Genomic DNA, 19,545 nt, shown 5'->3' on the forward strand with positions numbered 1-19,545 from the left:
GCAGATTTGTTGAATAGTTTGTTGTGATTCATTACATTCTTTGCAAAATGACTAGTCATTATACAAGTATCTCATTGAAGATATAATGGTCCTTAACGAGAGTCACTTACTGACTCCCCTAAATTCCTGAAGTTTAATGTTTCAGTAAGATAACAAGCACAACAATGGAGCTCTTATGTAGGACTTTGCTGAACATTACAGCTAATGATTCTGTAGACACTGGGGCAAAGGCCATTAGTAAGTCTGAACTTCTTGACTCAACCTGTCAATCTCATTTGTTAAAAGAACATAAACTTCCCTATCCCTATTTTATTTTTAATTTACTTTTGATATTTTTCTATTTTTATGCTTTTGTTTTTTTTAAAAATGCCATTTTGGAATTTCTGGAAATGTGTCCTCACATCAGTATAATTTGAGCAAATGAATGAAACTGATAGACAATGAAGGAATCCATTTAAACTTGTGTCTCGGTATCACTGGCTGTAAAGATTAAACATGTAGCTTGAAAAGGTTCTAAAGTATTGTCAAGTTTAGCTACCGAATATCTTACAAATTAGTGGCATAATATTTCTATTAACTCCAAAATTCCAGTCTGAGTTGCTTCATTTCAAAATCTGAATGCATGCTACTTCTTTAAACTCTCCCAAGATTCTGTGCTTCCTGGCTCATTTTTCAACTTAAAAGGCAACTGGACTTGGACAGAAAACACTCACATTGAGTAATTTATTTTTTTAATTGACCATTCACACTTGGAAGAAAATTTATTTTTTAAATGAACAAATAAAAGTTATCTTATTGTACCAAATGCAACTGAGAAACATCCGCGAAGCTGCCCAGCTAAATACTACAGAAAAGGGGGGACAGGATTACATTTAGTTTAGTTTAGAGATACAGCACTGAAACAAGCCCTTCGGCCCACCGAGTCTGTGCCGACCATCAACCACCCATTTTTTAATACTAATCCTGCACTAATTCCATATTCCTACCACATCCCCACCTGTCCCTATATTTCCCTACCACCTACCTATACTAGGGGCAATTTATAATGGCCAATTAACCTATCAACCAGCAAGTCTTTGGCATTTATTAGTCATTTATTTAATCCCAGTTCTTAATTTTAAAAAAACTAATCAATCAGCATAAGTCTTGCACAGGTTTGAAGAGTTGCTATCTGTACCTCCTTTTTAAATTGTAGTGTACGTTCTTGAAGATTCACACAGATTGGGACAACAACATGCACTAAATTTGCATTTGTCATGACATACCATGTGCCTAGACAGGCAAATATTTTCCACTGTATTACTTGTAAACCAGTTGGAGTTCAGCGCAGAATTGGGATAATCAAACATTAATATTTAACATTCAAATAAGAGGCGACTGCTGGACTTGTTTTATTTTAAATAATCCCAGAATATTTTGTGTCCTGTGTTAATATATAATTCTATTTCTCCAGAGATGCTCAGAGACTTGAAGAATACTACAATAAAAATCAACAGTTGAGGGAGCAACAAAAAGCACTACATGACAACATTAAAGTTTTAGAAGACAGGTGAGATGTAACGTGATTTATAAAAGAACAACCTCAATGGATCAGATTGAGAAGGATGTCATCATAAATTACATCCTGTTAGAAATGCAATACATAGAGGTTTCACTGGAGAAGTCAATTTTGACTGTCAAGGCCTCGATTTTAATTCTCCCCACGCCCCCCCCCACCCTCGCCAAGTGAGAAAAGTGTGTGGGTAGGTCAGGCCAAGACCACTTACTGGCCCGTGGCCGCACCTGCCGCACCATGCAACATCCCATCTTCACCAGCTAGAAGTCAACCGAAGGTCAAGCTGCAGGCTAATGAGGGCCCAATTTAAATTTAAAAATCACACCCCAATGACAGCATCAATGCTGCAACATGATTTTCGTAATGACCTGGATGTCTGTCTTCTGTCAGGTTCACAAGAGAAACCTGCCAGGAGGCACTGAATGGCCAAAAGAGGTTCATGTAAGTTGAAAAAGTTTACTTTTCTGTAAAATCCTTACGGGCCAGAAGGAGCGGGAGTGCTTCTCCCAGGCCCTGCAAGGGGTCCTTGGAGCTTGCCTCACCTCCCACACTTCGCCCAGGCATCAGCTGCCAAATCCCTTGACCAGGACTAGCTTAATGCCAAGGATTGTTCCCTTGTAACCCCAACATCCTAAAGCTCCTGACCTATTTTCTGCTTATGCAGCCAGAATCAATCCTGCTACTTTCGGGAAGGAGGCTGTCCTGGATAAATTAAATGAGGCCCAGGAGTTCATATCCCAGGCCTCACCCTGAGTTCCCCGTGGGGATTGCCACCCCTCACCTCTCCACTGCACTCCCCTCCCTCCAGTTAAAATAGTGACCCAAAATTCCCGCCATGCTACACCTACTGACCTGAAATTGGAAGGTACAGATTGTAATGAGAAGCTTGTGAACCAAACTGATACTGTGGGCGACGCCCTGAGCCTTGCACTAAACTCAACAAGGAAAGAGCTCTACTCGTGCTTCACTGGCAAATAGTTAATTTTATGAAATTGAGGGCAGGTGCTAATTTAAAGTGGCTAATTTAAATGTGCCAATAGTCCCCCCCCCCCACCCCCTCACGTGGAGGGGCAGGCTCTCTGACGCCGACAATGGCATCAGCTGCCTGTGCGCAGGCGCTGGCAGCATTTTTTAAATGGCAGCTAGCCCTGTCGGCTAATTTAAATTTTTAAAGTGACCCTGCTCCCCTCCCGTTACTATCAAAACTCTACTGCCCCTTTCAACTGCCCACTAACAAAATTAAGTTTTGGCCTCGTCCTCCCCACCCCCACCCCCCCAAAAAAAACACTTTATTTTCAAATATAACCTTACCCCCACCCCCGACCACCACCCCCCAAACTGAACAAAGATCACAGGTCACCCCATCCCACCATCTCCTACACCAATGATGAAAATTTGACCCCATTTACCACCCCCCCCACCCCCAGCCACTAAAAAAGTCTTTCATTCCCCCTTCCCACCACCCCAGATGTGAAAGTGAAGGCACAGAAGTGCTGACCGCTGTTCTGAAGATCACAGCCCGACTGTAAGATTGCAGATAAGTGTATTTAAATTTATTTATTCAATTAATTAACATATGGAAATCCGGGTCACGTCGCCTAGTAACGGGTGGCCTCCACAGAGCCTTAGCACTGCCAGGAAGATTGGGCCTGGCCCTCCCGGCATCGGGCTCTGTGGCGGGCCACTGCCAGAACGGTCTTTAGGCCCCCCCCCCCCCGCCCTACCGCCACGGATCCCGATGTCGGGAGCCCTGTAAAATCCTGGCCTACAAATCCACCTCTTGCATTACATTTAAACAGTAAGCAGACTGTTGATCTGGTCACAAACTGCGCCTTGAATAATCTGTGTTCCAAATTCATAACTAATTAGAGCAAGTGACAAATCAACATATCAAGGAGTATAGGGGATGTAGGACTACACTTGAGAAGGAAATTAGGAGGGTGAAAAGGAGCCATGAGATTTCCCTGGCAGATAAGGTTAAGAAGAATCCTAAAAGATTCTATAAGTATATTAAGAGTAAAAGGGTAGCTAGGGAGAGAGTAGGTCCCCTTAAGGATCAGTGTGGTAATGTATGTGTCTTCTTCTTCTTTGGCCTCCTTGTCTCAGGAGACAATGGGTAAGCGCCTGGAGGTGGTCAGTGGTTTGTGCAGCAGCGCCTGGAGTGGCTACAAAGGCCAGTACTATGTGTGGAGCCACGGGAAATGGGCGAGGTCATAAATGAATACATCTTGTCTGTATTTACCGTGGAGAAGGTCATGAAAGCTAGTGAGTTCAAGGGAGGGCACAGCGATATCCTGGAGCATATCAACATTACAAAGGAAGAGGTGTTGGAGGTTTTTAAGCGCATTAAGGTGGATAAATCCCCAGGGCCTGACCAGGTGTATCCTAGGATGCTATGGGAAGCAAGGGAGGAGATTGCTGGGGCCCTGGCAGAGATTTCTGTATCATCATTAGCCGCAGGTGAGGTACCGGAAGACTGGTGGATAGCTAATGTTATGCCTTTATTGAAGAAGGGCAGCAGGGATAAACCAGGGAACTACAGGCCGGTGAGCCTTACATCAGTGGTGGGAAAGTTATTGGAAGGGATTCTGAGAGACAGGATTTATATGCATCTGGAAAGGTATGGTCTGATTAGGGATAGTCAGCATGGCTTTGTGCGTGGGAAATCATGTCTCACGAATTTGATTGAGTTTTTCGAGGAGGTGATCAAGAGGATTGACAAGGGCAGGGCGATGGACGTTGTCTACATGGACAAATTGGATACAAAATTGGCTTGGTGATGGGAGGCAGAGGGTGGTAGTGGAGGGTGGTTTTTCAGATTGGAGGCCGGTGACCAGTGGTGTGCCACAGGGATCGGTGCTGGGCCCTCTGTTGTTTATCATACATATTGAATGTAGGGGGCATGATGACACCAAAATTGGTGGTATATTGGATAGTAAAGAAGGTTGTCTAAGGTTACAACAGGATATAGATAAACTGGGAAAGTGGGCAAGGGAGTGACAAATGGAATTTAATGCAGACAAGTGCGAAGTGATGCATTTTGGGAAGTTAAACTAGGGCAGGACATATACAGTGAATGGCAGGGGCCTGGGAAGTGTTGTTGAGCAGAGAGACCTTGGGGTGCAAGTACATAGTTCCCTGAAAGTGGCAACGCAGATAGACAGGGTGGTGAAGAAGGCGGATGGCCTGCTTGCCTTCATCGGCCGAGGCATTGCGTACAAGAGTTGGGACGTCATGTTACAGTTGTACATGACGTTGGTTAGGCCACATTTGGAGTACTGTGTGCAGTTCTGGTCGCCGCACTACAGGAAAGATGTGATTAAGCTAGAGAGGGTGCAGAAAAGATTCACAAGGATGTTGCCTGGTTTGGAGGGCTTGAGTTATAAAGAGAGATTGGATAGGCTGGGTCTGTTTTCCCTGGAGCAAAGGAGGCTGAGAGGGGACATGATAGAGGTATATAAAATTATGAGAGGCATAGATAGGGTAGATAGCCAGAGTATGTTTCCCATGGTAGGGGTGACTAAAACTAGAGGGCATAGATTTAAGGTGAGAGGGAGGAGGTTTAAAGGGGATCAAAGGGGTAAATCTTTCACACAAAGAATAGTGGGTATCTGGAATGAGCTGCCTGAGGAGGTGGTGGAGGCAGGAACAGTAGCAACATTTAAGAGGCATCTGGACAGGTACTAGAATGAGCAAGGCATAGAGGGATATGGAATTAATGCAGGCAGGTGGGATTAGTATAGATAGGCATTATGGTCGGCATGGACGCGGTGGGCCGAAGGGCCTGTTTCTATGCTGTACGACTCTATGATTCTATATATATATATATATATATATATTGGCTGTATAAAGACAACCAGCTTGGAAAAACAATTTCACTTTCAACTTTACAGGTTAGTAATCAGCAGAAATAATGTAATTGATCAACATATCATGAGAAGAAGGAACAAAATGTGGATTTTTATAGCACCTTTTGTGACCACAAGACCTCCTGAAATGCTTTATCGCCAGTGAAGCACCTTTTGAAGTGTAATGTAGGAAATGCAGAAGCCAATTGGCACACAACAAGCTCCTATATACAAAAATGTGATAATGAGCAGATAACCTGTAGTGATAAATATTGGCCAGAGCAGCTGGAAGAACTCCCCTGCTCTTCGAAATAGTGTTGTAGGATCTTTTACATTCTTTTGAGAGGATAGGTCCAGTTTAACTTGAAGTGAGGGGGTACTTCAAACAGTGCAACACTCCTTCATTACTGCACTGCCAGTGTAGATTTTGTTCTCGAGAGTAGGACTTGAACCTGCTATCCCTGAGCCACAGCTGACACATAATGTAAGCGTTGGAGCTATAAACTATACAAATGTATGCTCAGCAAGAAAACAACTATTTAGCAAAGATTTTATTAAACTCTGTTTCTCAAATACTAAAAGTAATTTATTTTCTTGTTATAAAAGAAAATGTTGTCATGGTCCACTACTCAGCCAAACAGAAGGCATAATTTCAGATTTCTTTCATTGCAGATGTGTAGTTAGCTTTAAAAAAGTGTGTGTGAGTGGTCCAAGGTGACTGACCATCCCTCCTTTTAGAATTCTGGTTTTTGCCTCCACCTGGCATAACAGCTGACATCAGGAATATGCTGGGTGGGAAATTAAGTGCACAAATTCTTGACTGACTGGTGTATGGTGCAGTATCTTGAAGCTCTAATGTAATGCAAGTCTTTGTTATTTTAGTCAGTGCTATTAACTCTCGAATCTTGCAAGTTACTATGGAATGTCTACATTAAAGTTGGACAAAGAAATTCAGCACTGATGTGTTTAGCTAAAAGTAATGAATTCACTCTCCACAAATTCTCATGATCCAGACAGAATTTAATCTTTTTCTGTTGACAACTTCTTATGCAATTTCTGTGAAAATAATTAACAAGCGCAGTCTTTTTTTTTTACTTGAAGTGTATAGACCGTAAGTAAGCTTGGGTGAAAGTAAGTAACTGATTTAAGTCAACAAATATGTACTATACTATAATTTTAACAGCCAAAATTGTTGATACTTAGGACCCATATCTGTTTCAGGTTGCGAGCAGGCTTATGTGACAGGTGTGCAGTTACTGAAGAACACATGAAGAAGAAGCAGCTGGAATTTGAAAATATTCGACAGCAGAATCTAAAGCTTATTACTGAACTTAGTGAGTGGATGTTTAGGAGAGGATTTATCTTCGAGCATATTTTTTGAAATGAGAGAGATTTTTCTTATCTATCTACCTATCTCCATCATTATCTTTAATCAACAGTGAATGAAAAGAATAACCTTCAGGAAGAAAACAAAAAACTTAGTGACCAGCTCGAATCACTAGAACATCAGCTGAAGTAAGTCACGTGTGTGTGTTGCTCATCATGTGTGATTTTTATTTTTAAACTCTGTAGCCTGTCTGATTTTTATTTCTATGATGTCAGAGAGCAACAGCATGAAGTGACAGGAGCAGCAGATCATGATGATGGAATAATTCCAGATTCTCCAATATTATCTCTTTCCACCTCTGTGGTTAGCAGAATGCGAAGGAGAAAGGAAAACCGTCACATTCGCTATGCAGAGCATGCTCAAGCAGAGCCTTCTGGGCTGCAGGCTGATGATGGTATTGATGAGATTTGTGTTACATTAATATTCTGTATTGCAAAACTTAGTATATTCCTTAATTATTACCAGGTGGTGTTTCCATTTTTAAATTATGCTGATTAAATTATTCAGATAAATGCAAATATTAAGATATTTTTTACAACTGCATTCTTGGAATCCTTTGTAAGAACTTAGTCATAAGAACATTGCAACAGGTGGGTAATGTGCATTAGTAAAGATAAATGCATTGGATACTGCAGCTAGAACATAAAGTGATTCAGAATCAATACTTGGGATTCAGGAATCTCCATCTATATCTTCTAACTGAAAATTCTTAAGGTTCAGCATTACCAAGCACCTCAAGTATATTGAAATAAATATTTTCAGAGTTATTAGAGAATAAAATAGGACTGTTATAAACTGTGTCCTGTAATGTTTATTTTTGTAACTGATATTTTGTTGTTGTGTAGAGACATGTAAAATTCTGTTGGCACGCTTCTCTGGCATGACCCAACCTGTCCAGAATGAGGAAATTCTAGTTGCAGACTCCTGTGATCCTGAACTATCCTCAATAAAGAGTAAGTTCTAACCACTGTCTATACAAGTAAGTGAATTAATTTGGCACATGTGATGAATGACAGCTGATTTGTAAATTATCTTGATGGGCTGAATTTTTAGGCCCCATTGGGAGCGACCATGGTAGTTGGTGGGCGGATAAATTTGTGCTGCCAGCCAGCATGCCAGTGCCAGTTCCCCCACTTCATCTCGCCCCTGGGCCATTTTCCCGGAGGTAGGATACGAGTGGCAGGGCTACACCCCCCCAAACCCCGCAAGCATCAGGTAGCCAATTGACCTTGTTAATGGCCTACTAAGGACTGTTGTCAGAGGCCAATTGGAATTTTCCAGTCAGCTTCCACGTACCCGGAGGCATTGGGGAAGACTGTAGCCGCCTGCAGGCGGCAGACCGGGGGTGGGCCAGTGTCCCAGGGAAGCTTAGTAGCCCTCCCTGCCTGCTTGACTTCAGGATTCCCCCTCCGCAATGGTGGCCCAGCTACTGAGGCCATTTTTTAAATTTAAACTAAAAGTGTCGGAGAGAGGATGCATCCAGGACATAATCTCAAAATAAGGGGCAGGCCATTTAAGACTGAGATGAGGAGGAATTTCTTCACGGAGGGTGGTGAATCTTTGGAATTCTCTACCCCAGAGGGCCGTAGAAGCTCAATCATTGAGCATGTTCAGGACAGAAATTGATAGATTTCTGGAGAATACCATCAAGGGATATGGATATAGCATGGGAAAGTGGTTTTGAGGTAGATAATTGATTGGCGGAGCAGGCTTGACCGGCTGAATGGTCTACTCCTGTTCCTATGTTCCTACCTTGGAGCATCCTCTCCCTCACATGCATGAAAAGGCAGCCTGTTGCCTCTTCAATGCTGGAAGGCCTCCAATTGGCCCTCAAGCTTCAAGAGCCTGCCTTCTAGCCAGTAATTGGCCAATTTGAGGAAAATCACAGTCGGATGACTGTTTCCCAAACAGTGTGGGTTTCCGACCCCCAGTTGACCGTGACGGCAGGGTTCTGAAGCCGGTGGGAAGTAGCCTGCCCCATAGCTCTGGCAATAGCGATCCCTGTTTTAGCTGAACAAATGGACTTCTTCAATATATAATTTGTTATTTTATACTGCAACTGTACTAAAAAAAAATGACATTCACCATGTCCTTACATCCACATCTGTGCTGTACTTTTCCCTCTTTGAGAAATAATTGGATTGTAATGTGCACCTTCTTTACATCTCAACTTTGAAATTCTCATTCTATTAGAGCTGAATTGCCCTTTCTCTGTAACCTCAATTCAGATACAGCCCAGATCAATGACTAAAGATTCTACTTGTAATGAGTTTGGATAAACACTATATATTCTATACTTGCTGTAGAATTGTACCAGTGCCTGCTATAGACTCAGTATTGCATTCTGGAGTTTGTTTTCTATTCCTTTGACTACACATCCCAGGATTCAGTTGACTTTCTTCACTGCTGCCTCACATTGCACTGTTAGTTTGGGTAACCAGTACTCACAATTCCTATAGCCTCAAGCATTTTAGTTTATGTTCTTCTGTTTCCCTTCCTTGGTGCCATTTTCTTGCATTTGTCCACAGAAATGCTATGTACTACTCATCAACCCATAAGAATCAAAGAAAGTTTAAGGCACAAAAAGAGGCCACTTGACTCATTAATTAGGCCTGTTTTTTTTTAATTTGGCTTGCCTACTGCCTGTTATTTGAACCTCTGCTCCATCGGTGTAATCTGCAAACTTGGACATCTTTGTTTTTGTCCCCAGGTCCAAATCAATTAAAGACGATATAAACAGCAATGGTCTGTGTTGTTCCTGCTAGTGACCACTTGCCATGTTGGTGCAGCTTGATTCTCAACTACTCTTTTGCTTTCTCTGTAGCCAATTGTCAGTGCATCTCAGAAGTTTGCCTCCTATTCCAGCTCTCTCATGCCTTGTAACTGAATTACTTTTGTGGTATCCAAAGCTTTGCTGAAATGAAATAGATCATATTCATAGAATTTCCATTGTCGACATGTACTTTCTCAAAGAATACCAATAAATATGTTCGACAAAAGTTGCTTCCCACAAACACATGCTGACTCCTTAGACCAACCCATACCTATCCAGGTGTTACATTATGCCCATTTCAAGATGGCGTTCAATTATTTTCCCACAACTGATTTATGTTTGTTGGTCTGTAGTTTCTTGGATCATCCCTGTGCTCTTTTTAAAGATTGGTAGTGTGTTAGCTAATTTTCAATCCTTGGGCACTAACCTCTTTTAGAAGGCTTGGTGTGAGTTTGAATTCACATTGACATTTTTACTAGAAGTGCTGATTGAAGCTTCTTCCCAAAACATCATCTGCTTTTTATTATTTGATTCCGGACCTCCTGGTTATAGTGTTGGTAATTAGAGGACATAAATTTAAATCATCAAAAAGAAAAGTTAGGTTTTCTCTTACATAGAGGATTGTTGAGACATAGGATGGAATAAGAACACAAAAGTGCTGGAAATACTCAGCAGGTCTGACAGCATCTGTGGAGAGAGAGAAAGAGAGTTAACGTTTCAGGTCTGTGACCTTTCATCAGAGCTGATGCTGCCAGACCTGCTGAGTATTTCTAGCACATTCTGTTTTTATTTCAGGTTTCCAGCATCCACTGTATTTTGCTTTTATTTCAATGGAATCTTATGGGCCTCCTGGAGACGGGTGGAGGGCCCATTGCCTTCCCGTCGTACTGCGATAAAGTCGGAGGTGGGAAAGGCCAAAGATAACCTACCCGCCCAGAGGCCAATTGAGCCCTTTAAGTGGCCAATCAGTAGCCACTTAAAGGCCTCTTCCCACCGCCACCAGCTTCTGCCATGCAGGGAGGTCACTCAGTAATGTTTGGTGACCTCCTGTGGGCTTGGGATGAGGGGTAGCCTTCTCCATGGGCAATCTATCAGCTACACAGGGCCCCCTGGCGGTAAAGGCTGCCCCTCTGGTAACACTGACCCCCTCCCCCACCCCCCACCCTCATCGTCCATTCTCACCAACAACCACCCCCCCCCCCCCCCCGCCCCCAATCATCGGAGCCTGCCAGGCTGGCCCAGGTGACACTGCCTCAATCACCTTTGGTCCGGTCCTCCTGCCCTGGGCCTGGTCCCAGGCTCCTGTAGTACCAGCAGTGGCCACCTCTCCTGTTGGCGTGCTGATGCTACTGAGCTGCCAGCTTTCTGATTGGCCAGCCGCTCTTGGCAGCCCGTGTGCCACTGAATCGTGCCGGTGGGGCTCCGAAGGGCTGAGTCAGGGTTCCCCTCCCCTTTTCTGCCCAGCCCCGGGAGTCCCGCTGATGCAACAAAATTCAGCCCACGGAAAGGTGTCCCAGAAGCAATGGTGGAATCCATAATAGCTTTCAAAAGGGAAGCAGTTGAATACTGCAAAAATATGTTTTTAAAAAAAAAGGGTATTGGAAAAGGACAAACAAATGGGACTTGGTGTGGAAGTCTCTTTTAGAAAACCAGTACGGATGCAACAGGCTGAATGACCACCTTCTGTGCTGTAAAATTCTATGATTCTTTCCAGAGTCTTGGTGTAATGCTATTCATGATGCTTTCTTCAATTACTTTCACTCGTTAAGTGCTATCATGCTATCGTTATGCTGTCAATTTGGCATTGGTGGCATTCTGTCCTGTGTGCTGTACCAAGCACACAGTGCAATGCTATTGGTTTCCTGATTATCCTGAAAATTAGATGTGTAGGAAGTGTACATTAGCGTTATGTTGTGCATGGTATATGGCCTGAAATATACACATTGTAATATTATACACACAATCTAACTCCCTCAAGTGGATATGGTAGGATAATGGTTATATAGTAGAACAAAGAACAAAAGAACAAAGATAATTACAGCACAGGAACAGGCCCTTCGGCCCTCCAAGCCTGCGCCGATCCAGATCCTCTCTCTAAACATGTCGCCTATTTTCTAAGGTTCTGTATCTCTTTTCTTCCTGCCCATTCATGTATCTGTCTAGATACATCTTAAAAGACTCCATCGTGCCCGCATCTACCACCTCCGCTGGCAATGCGTTCCAGGTGCCCACCACCCTCTGCGTAAAGAACTTTCCACGCATATCCCCCCTAAACTTTTCCCCTTTCACTTTGAACTCGTGTCCTCTAGTAATTGAAACCCCCACTCTGGGAAAAAGCCTCTTGCTATCCACCCTGTCTATACCTCTCATGATTTTGTACACCTCAATCAGGTCCCCCCTCAACCTCCGTCTTTCTAATGAAAATAATCCTAATCTGCTCAACCTCTCTTCATAGCTAGCGCCCTCCATACCAGGCAACATCCTGGTGAACCTCCTCTGCACCCTCTCCAAAGCATCCACATCCTTTTGATAATGTGGCGACCAGAACTGTACGCAGTATTCCAAATGTGGCCGAACCAAAGTCCTATACAACTGTAACATGACCTGCCAACTCTTGTACTCAATGCCCCGTCCGATGAAGGAAAGCATGCCGTATGCCTTCTTGACCACTCTATTTACCTGCGTTGCCACCTTCAGGGAACAGTGGACCTGAACACCCAAATCTCTCTGGACATCAATTTTCCCCAGGACTTTTCCATTTACTGTATAGTTCACTCTTGAATTGGATCTTCCAAAATGCATCACCTCGCATTTGCCCTGATTGAACTCCATCTGCCATTTCTCTGCCCAACTCTCCAATCTATCTATATTCTGCTGTATTCTCTGACAGTCCCCTTCACTATCTGCTACTCCACCAATCTTAGTGTCGTCTGCAAATTTGCTAATCAGTCCACCTATACTTTCCTCCAAATCATTAATGTATATCACAAACAACAGTGGTCCCAGCACGGATCCCTGTGGAACACCACTGGTCACACGTCTCCATTTTGAGAAACTCCCTTCTACTGCTACTCTCTGTCTCCTGTTGCCCAGCCAGTTCTTTATCCATCTAGCTAGTACACCTTGGACCCCAAGCGCCTTCACTTTCTCCATCAGCCTGCCATGGGGAACCTTATCAAACGCCTTACTGAAGTCCATGTATATGACATCGACAGCCCTTCCCTCATCAATCAACTTTGTCACTTCCTCAAAGAATTCTATTAAGTTGGTAAGACATGACCTTCCCTGCACAAAACCATGTTGCCTATCACTGATGAGCCCATTTTCTTCCAAATGGGAATAGATCCTATCCCTCAGTATCTTCTCCAGCAGCTTCCCTACCACTGACGTCAGGCTCACCGGTCTATAATTACCTGGATTATCCCTGCTACCCTTCTTAAACAAGGGGACAACATTAGCAATTCTCCAGTCCTCCGGGACCTCACCCGTGTTTAAGGATGCTGCAAAGATATCTGTTAAGGCCCCAGCTATTTCCTCTCTCGCTTCCCTCAGTAACCTGGGATAGATCGCATCCGGACCTGGGGACTTGTCCACCTTAATGCCCTTTAGAATACCCAACACTTCCTCCCTCCTTATGCCGACTTGACCTAGAGTAATCAAACATCTGTTCCTAACCTCAACATCCGTCATGTCCCTCTCCTCGGTGAATACCGATGCAAAGTACTCGTTTAGAATCTCGCCCATTTTCTCTGAGTCCAAGCATAACATTCCTCCTTTGTCCTTTAGTGGGCCAATCCTTTCTCCAGTTACCCTCTTTCTCCTTATATATGAATAAAAGGCTTTGGGATTTTCCTTAACCCTGTTTGCTAAAGATATTTCATGACCCCTTTTAGCCCTCTTAATTCCTCGTTTCAGATTGGTCCTACATTCCCGATATTCTTTCAAAGCTTCGTCTTTCATCAGCCGCCTAGACCTTATGTATGCTTCCTTTTTCCTCTTAGCTAGTCTCACAATTTCACCTGTCATCCATGGTTCCCTAATCTTGCCATTTCTATCCCTCATTTTCACAGGAACATGTCTCTCCTGCACGCTAATCAACCTCTCTTTAAAAGCCTCCCACATATCACATGTGGATTTACCTTCAAACAGCTGCTCCCAATCTACATTTCCCAGCTCCTGCCGAATTTTGGTGTAGTTGGCCTTCCCCCAATTTAGCACTCTCCCTTTTGGACCACTCTCGTCTTTGTCCATGAGTATTTTAAAGCTTACGGAATTGTGATCACTATTCCCAAAGTAGTCCCCTACTGAAACTTCAACAACCTGGCCGGGCTCATTCCCCAACACCAGGTCCAGTATGGCCCCTTCCCGAGTTGGACTATTTACATACTGCTCTAGAAAACCCTCCTGGATGCTCCTTACAAATTCTGCTCCATCTGGACCTCTAACACCAAGCGAATCCCAGTCAATGTTGGGAAAATTAAAATCTCCTATCACCACCACCCTGTTGCTCCTACATCTTTCCATAATCTGTTTACATATTTGTACCTCTATCTCACGCTCGCTGTTGGGAGGCCTGTAGTACAGCCCCAACATTGTTACCGCACCCTTCCTATTTCTGAGTTCTGTCCATATTGCCTCACTGCTCGAGTCCTCCATAGTGCCCTCCTTCAGCACAGCTGTGATATCCTCTTTGACCAGTAATGCAACTCCTCCACCCCTTTTACCTCCCTCTCTATCCCGCCTGAAGCATCGATATCCTGGGATATTTAGTTGCCAATCATGCCCTTCCCTCAACCAAGTCTCAGTAATAGCAATAACATCATACTCCCAGGTACTAATCCAAGCCCTAAGTTCATCTGCCTTACCTACTACACTTCTTGCATTAAAACAAATGCACCTCAGACCACCAGTCCCTTTATATTCATCATCTGCTCCTTGCCTGCTCTTCCCCTTAGTCACACTGACTTCATTATCTAGTTCCTTACAGGCTTTTGTTACTACCTCCTTACTGTCAACTGACCTCAATTGGTTCCCATCCCCCTGCCACATTAGTTTAAACCCTCCCCAACAGCGTTAGCAAAAGCACCTCCAAGGACATTGGTTCCAGTCCGGCCCAGGTGTAGACCGTCCAATTTGTAATAGTCCCACCTCCCCCAGAACCGGTCCCAATGTCCCAAAAATCTGAACCCCTCCTTCCTGCACCATCTCTCAAGCCACGCATTCATCCTGACTATTCTTTCATTTTTACTCTGACTATCACGTGGCACTGGTAGTAATCCTGAGATTACTACCTTTGAGGTCCTACTTTTTAACTTGGCTCCTAACTCCCTAAACTCTGCATGTAGGACCTCATCCCGTTTTTTACCTATATCATTAGTGCCTATGTGCACAATGACAACTGGCTGTTCACCCTCCCCCTTTAGAATGTTCTGCAGCCGATCTGAGACGTCCCTGACCCGTGCACCTGGGAGGCAACATACCATTCGGGAGCCTCGTTTTCGACCACAGAACCGCCTATCTACTCCCCTTACAATCGAATCCCCTACGACTATAGCCCTTCCACTCTTTTTCCCGCCCTTCGGAACAGCAGAGCCAGCCACGGTGCCATGGACCTGGCTACTGCTGCCTTCCCCTGGTGAGCCATCTCCCTCAACAGTATCCAAAACGGTATACTTGTTTTGGAGGGAGATGACCGCAGGGGACTCCTGCGCTGCCTTCCTGCTCTTTCTCTGCCTTTTGGTCACCCATTCCCTTTCTCCCTCAGCAATCCTAATCTGCGGTGTGACCAATTCACTAAACGTGCTATCCACGACCTCCTCAGCATCGCGCATGCTCCAAAGTGAGTCCATCCGCAGCTCGAGAGCCGTCATGCGGTCTAACAAGAGCTGCAGCTGGACACACTTCCTGCACGTGAAGGAGTCAGGGTCATCAGCCATGTCCCTGAGCTCCCACATTGAGCAAGAGGAGCATGATACGGGTCTGAGATCTCCTGCCATTTTTAATCTTAAGTTTAAACTTAGTTAAATGAAAAAGGAACGAAAAGTTTTTACCAATCACAATAAAACCAGAGAAATCGAAAAAGCCTTACCTTATAAACACCCCACCGAGTCCTTTTTTTTGGTTAGAGGAGGAGGGCGGGTGGGAGACACTACAAGTGTGGTGTCTCGGGTTCAGAAACCGCCCAAATATATAGTGTTTTACTTACCCAGCAGCCCCCTGGCCTCCGCCGAAAAACAAAAGGAAATTAAATTTACTTTCAAACGGACTTTCCCAGCTGCTCACGCTGCTCCCGAAAAAGCTGCTGCACTGAAAGGAAAGTTATTTTAAACCGCCCAAATATATAGTGTTTTACTTACCCAGCAGCCCCCTGGCCTCCGCCGAAAAACAAAAGGAAATTAAATTTACTTTCAAACGGACTTTCCCAGCTGCTCACACGCTGCTCCCGAAAAAGCTGCTGCACTGAAAGGAAAGTTATTTTAAACCGCCCAAATATATAGTGTTTTACTTACCCAGCAGCCCCCTGGCCTCCGCCGAAAAACAAAAATAAATTAAATTTACTTTCAAACGGACTTTCCCAGCTGCTCACTCGCTCACACGCTGCTCCCGAAAAAGCTGCTGCACTGAAAGGAAAGTTATTTTAAACCGCCCAAATATATAGTGTTTTACTTACCCAGCAGCCCCCTGGCCTCCGCCGAAAAACAAAAGGAAATTAAATTTACTTTCAAACGGACTTTCCCAGCTGCTCACACGCTGCTCCCGAAAAAGCTGCTGCACTGAAAGGAAAGTTATTTTAAACCGCCCAAATATATAGTGTTTTACTTACCCAGCAGCCCCCTGGCCTCCGCCGAAAAACAAAAAGAAATTAAATTTACTTTCAAACGGACTTTCCCAGCTGCTCACACGCTGCTCCCGAAAAAGCTGCTGCACTGAAAGGAAAGTTATTTTAAACCGCCCAAATATATAGTGTTTTACTTACCCAGCAGCCCCCTGGCCTCCGCCGAAAAACAAAAAGAAATTAAATTTACTTTCAAACGGACTTTCCCAGCTGCTCACTCGCTCACACGCTGCTCCCGAAAAAGCTGCTGCACTGAAAGGAAAGTTATTTTAAACCGCCCAAATATATAGTGTTTTACTTACCCAGCAGCCCCCTGGCCTCCGCCGAAAAACAAAAGGAAATTAAATTTACTTTCAAACGGACTTTCCCAGCTGCTCACACGCTGCTCCCGAAAAAGCTGCTGCACTGAAAGGAAAGTTATTTTAAACCGCCCAAATATATAGTGTTTTACTTACCCAGCAGCCCCCTGGCCTCCGCCGAAAAACAAAAAGAAATTAAATTTACTTTCAAACGGACTTTCCCAGCTGCTCACACGCTGCTCCCGAAAAAGCTGCTGCACTGAAAGGAAAGTTATTTTAAACCGCCCAAATATATAGTGTTTTACTTACCCAGCAGCCCCCTGGCCTCCGCCGAAAAACAAAAGGAAATTAAATTTACTTTCAAACGGACTTTCCCAGCTGCTCACACGCTGCTCCCGAAAAAGCTGCTGCACTGAAAGGAAAGTTATTTTAAACCGCCCAAATATATAGTGTTTTACTTACCCAGCAGCCCCCTGGCCTCCGCCGAAAAACAAAAAGAAATTAAATTTACTTTCAAACGGACTTTCCCAGCTGCTCACTCGCTCACACGCTGCTCCCGAAAAAGCTGCTGCACTGAAAGGAAAGTTATTTTAAACCGCCCAAATATATAGTGTTTTACTTACCCAGCAGCCCCCTGGCCTCCGCCGAAAAACAAAAGGAAATTAAATTTACTTTCAAACGGACTTTCCCAGCTGCTCACACGCTGCTCCCGAAAAAGCTGCTGCACTGAAAGGAAAGTTATTTTAAACCGCCCAAATATATAGTGTTTTACTTACCCAGCAGCCCCCTGGCCTCCGCCGAAAAACAAAAAGAAATTAAATTTACTTTCAAACGGACTTTCCCAGCTGCTCACACGCTGCTCCCGAAAAAGCTGCTGCACTGAAAGGAAAGTTATTTTAAACCGCCCAAATATATAGTGTTTTACTTACCCAGCAGCCCCCTGGCCTCCGCCGAAAAACAAAAAGAAATTAAATTTACTTTCAAACGGACTTTCCCAGCTGCTCACTCGCTCACACGCTGCTCCCGAAAAAGCTGCTGCACTGAAAGGCAAAGTACTGGACTAGTCATCTAAAGGCTATGAATCCAAATCATACATTGGTGATTGAATTAAATAAATTGGTCATTTGCGGGCTTGCAACAGAAAATGAAAGCTGCCAGATTATAGTAGAAACCCAACTAGCTCATCAACGTTCTTTGGGGAAAAGGAACCTGTCACCCCACCTGGTCTGGCCTTGGTGTGACTCCTGCCCCACACTAATTAGATAATTCCAACTTGGTCATACCTTTAGGACATGTGGGAAGGCTGATAAATCAACAGTGAGAGCAGGGAAATAGAAAGCAGCCGGGGTAAGTATACAAGTAAGCTTTTAATTTAATTTAAATCAAACATAGCATAACACTTGATCAATTTATTAGTGTATAAACTAAAAACTAAAGCAGATTTTATAATTTATCATAGAGTGAGAGAGAGAGAGAGGCCTGTAGGGAGTGAATTAGTTCAAATTAGGCCAACTTCATACATAAGCTATATTAAGCATTATTAGGGTTTATCAGTATTTGTAAGGTTTACAGTGTGCAGATTGCAAGCTGAGTGTGAAGATTTGAGTTTGGTGACTGGTGAGTTCAGTGAAGGGGGCGGAGGTGCTCCATTTTTCCTTTTTTTCCTTTTTTTTGTACTCTTAACCATCCAGTATTTGGTTCTTTTTTCGGTGCAGTGGAAGGAACTGTTTGGTGAGTACCTGGTAAGCTATTCTACTTATAATAAATAGTCTGTAAAGTTAAGATATGGCAGGGCAGCTCGGGCCGAGTGGAATGTACAGCCTGTGGCATGTGGGAAGTCATGGACGTACCACGTGTCCTAGATGAACACATCTGCAGGAAGTGTCACTGGCTGTAGAAGCTTGAGCTCCGGGTTTCGGAACTCGAGGGGCAGCTGGAGTCACTGTTGTGCATCCACTAGGCAGAAGACTGTGGATAGCACGATTAGGGAGGTGGTCACGTGGGCAGATAGGAAATGGGTGACTGCCAGGCAGTCTAAGAGAACTAGGCAGGTAGTGCAGGAGTCCCCTGATATGATCTCTCACGCTAATCGATGTTCCATTTTGGATACTGGTGAGGGTAATAGTTCCTCAGAGGAGTGCAGTCAGAGCCATGTTTGTGGCACCACAGGTGGCTCAGCTGCACAAGAGGGAAGGAAGAGGAGTGGAAGAGCAGTGGTGATAGGGGATTCATTAGTTAAGAGAACAGACAGACGTTTTTGCAGCAGTAACATGACTCCAGGACGGTGTGTTGCCTCCCTGGTGCCAGGGTCAAGGATGTCACAGAGAGGCTGCAGGACATTCTCCTGGGGGAGGGTTAACAGCCAGATGTCGTGGTCCACATTGGCACCAATGACATAGGTGAGAAGGGGGATGAGGTCCTGAAAGCAGATTTTAGGGAGCTAGGAAGGAGACTAAAAAGCAGTAATCTCAGGATTACTCCCAGTCCCATGTGCAAGTGAGCATAGGAATAGAAGAACTGAGCGATTGAACATGTGGCTGGAGAACTGGTGTAGGAGGGAGGCCATCAACTTTCTAAGCAATTGAGACTGGTTCTGGGACAGGTGGGAGCTGTATAAGATGGACGGGTTGCATCTTAGCAGGACTGGGACGAATATCCTTGCAGGGAGATTTGCTAGTGCTGTTGGGGAGGGTGTAAACTAAATTGTCAGGTGGATGGAAACTTGAGAGGGAGCTCAGATTGGAGAGCAACAAAACTGGTAACTAGTCAGGGGTGTGGGAGCCAGAAGTAAGTATTAGATAGAAATACCAAGGTGCACAGTATACTGGGGGAGAGAGATAGCACGAGA

General features: G+C 44.2%; 1 protein-coding gene across 11 annotated transcripts in view; it reads left to right on the forward strand.

The window, feature by feature from the left end:
• The window catches only part of rbbp8 (retinoblastoma binding protein 8), a 195,543-nt gene that overhangs the window by 115,116 nt on the left and 60,882 nt on the right, over positions 1-19,545 (forward strand). For all 11 annotated transcript variants that reach the window (XM_068032150.1, XM_068032152.1, XM_068032154.1 and 8 more), the window contains 5 exons: positions 1,454-1,549; positions 6,625-6,737; positions 6,843-6,918; positions 7,006-7,184; positions 7,636-7,743. In XM_068032150.1, coding sequence (XP_067888251.1) covers positions 1,454-1,549; positions 6,625-6,737; positions 6,843-6,918; positions 7,006-7,184; positions 7,636-7,743 — 572 coding nt within the window. The remainder of the gene's footprint in view (positions 1-1,453; positions 1,550-6,624; positions 6,738-6,842; positions 6,919-7,005; positions 7,185-7,635; positions 7,744-19,545) is intronic.

The sequence above is a fragment of the Heterodontus francisci genome, chromosome 5 (assembly GCF_036365525.1).
Source record: "Heterodontus francisci isolate sHetFra1 chromosome 5, sHetFra1.hap1, whole genome shotgun sequence".
NCBI classification, from domain to species: Eukaryota; Metazoa; Chordata; class Chondrichthyes; order Heterodontiformes; family Heterodontidae; genus Heterodontus; species Heterodontus francisci.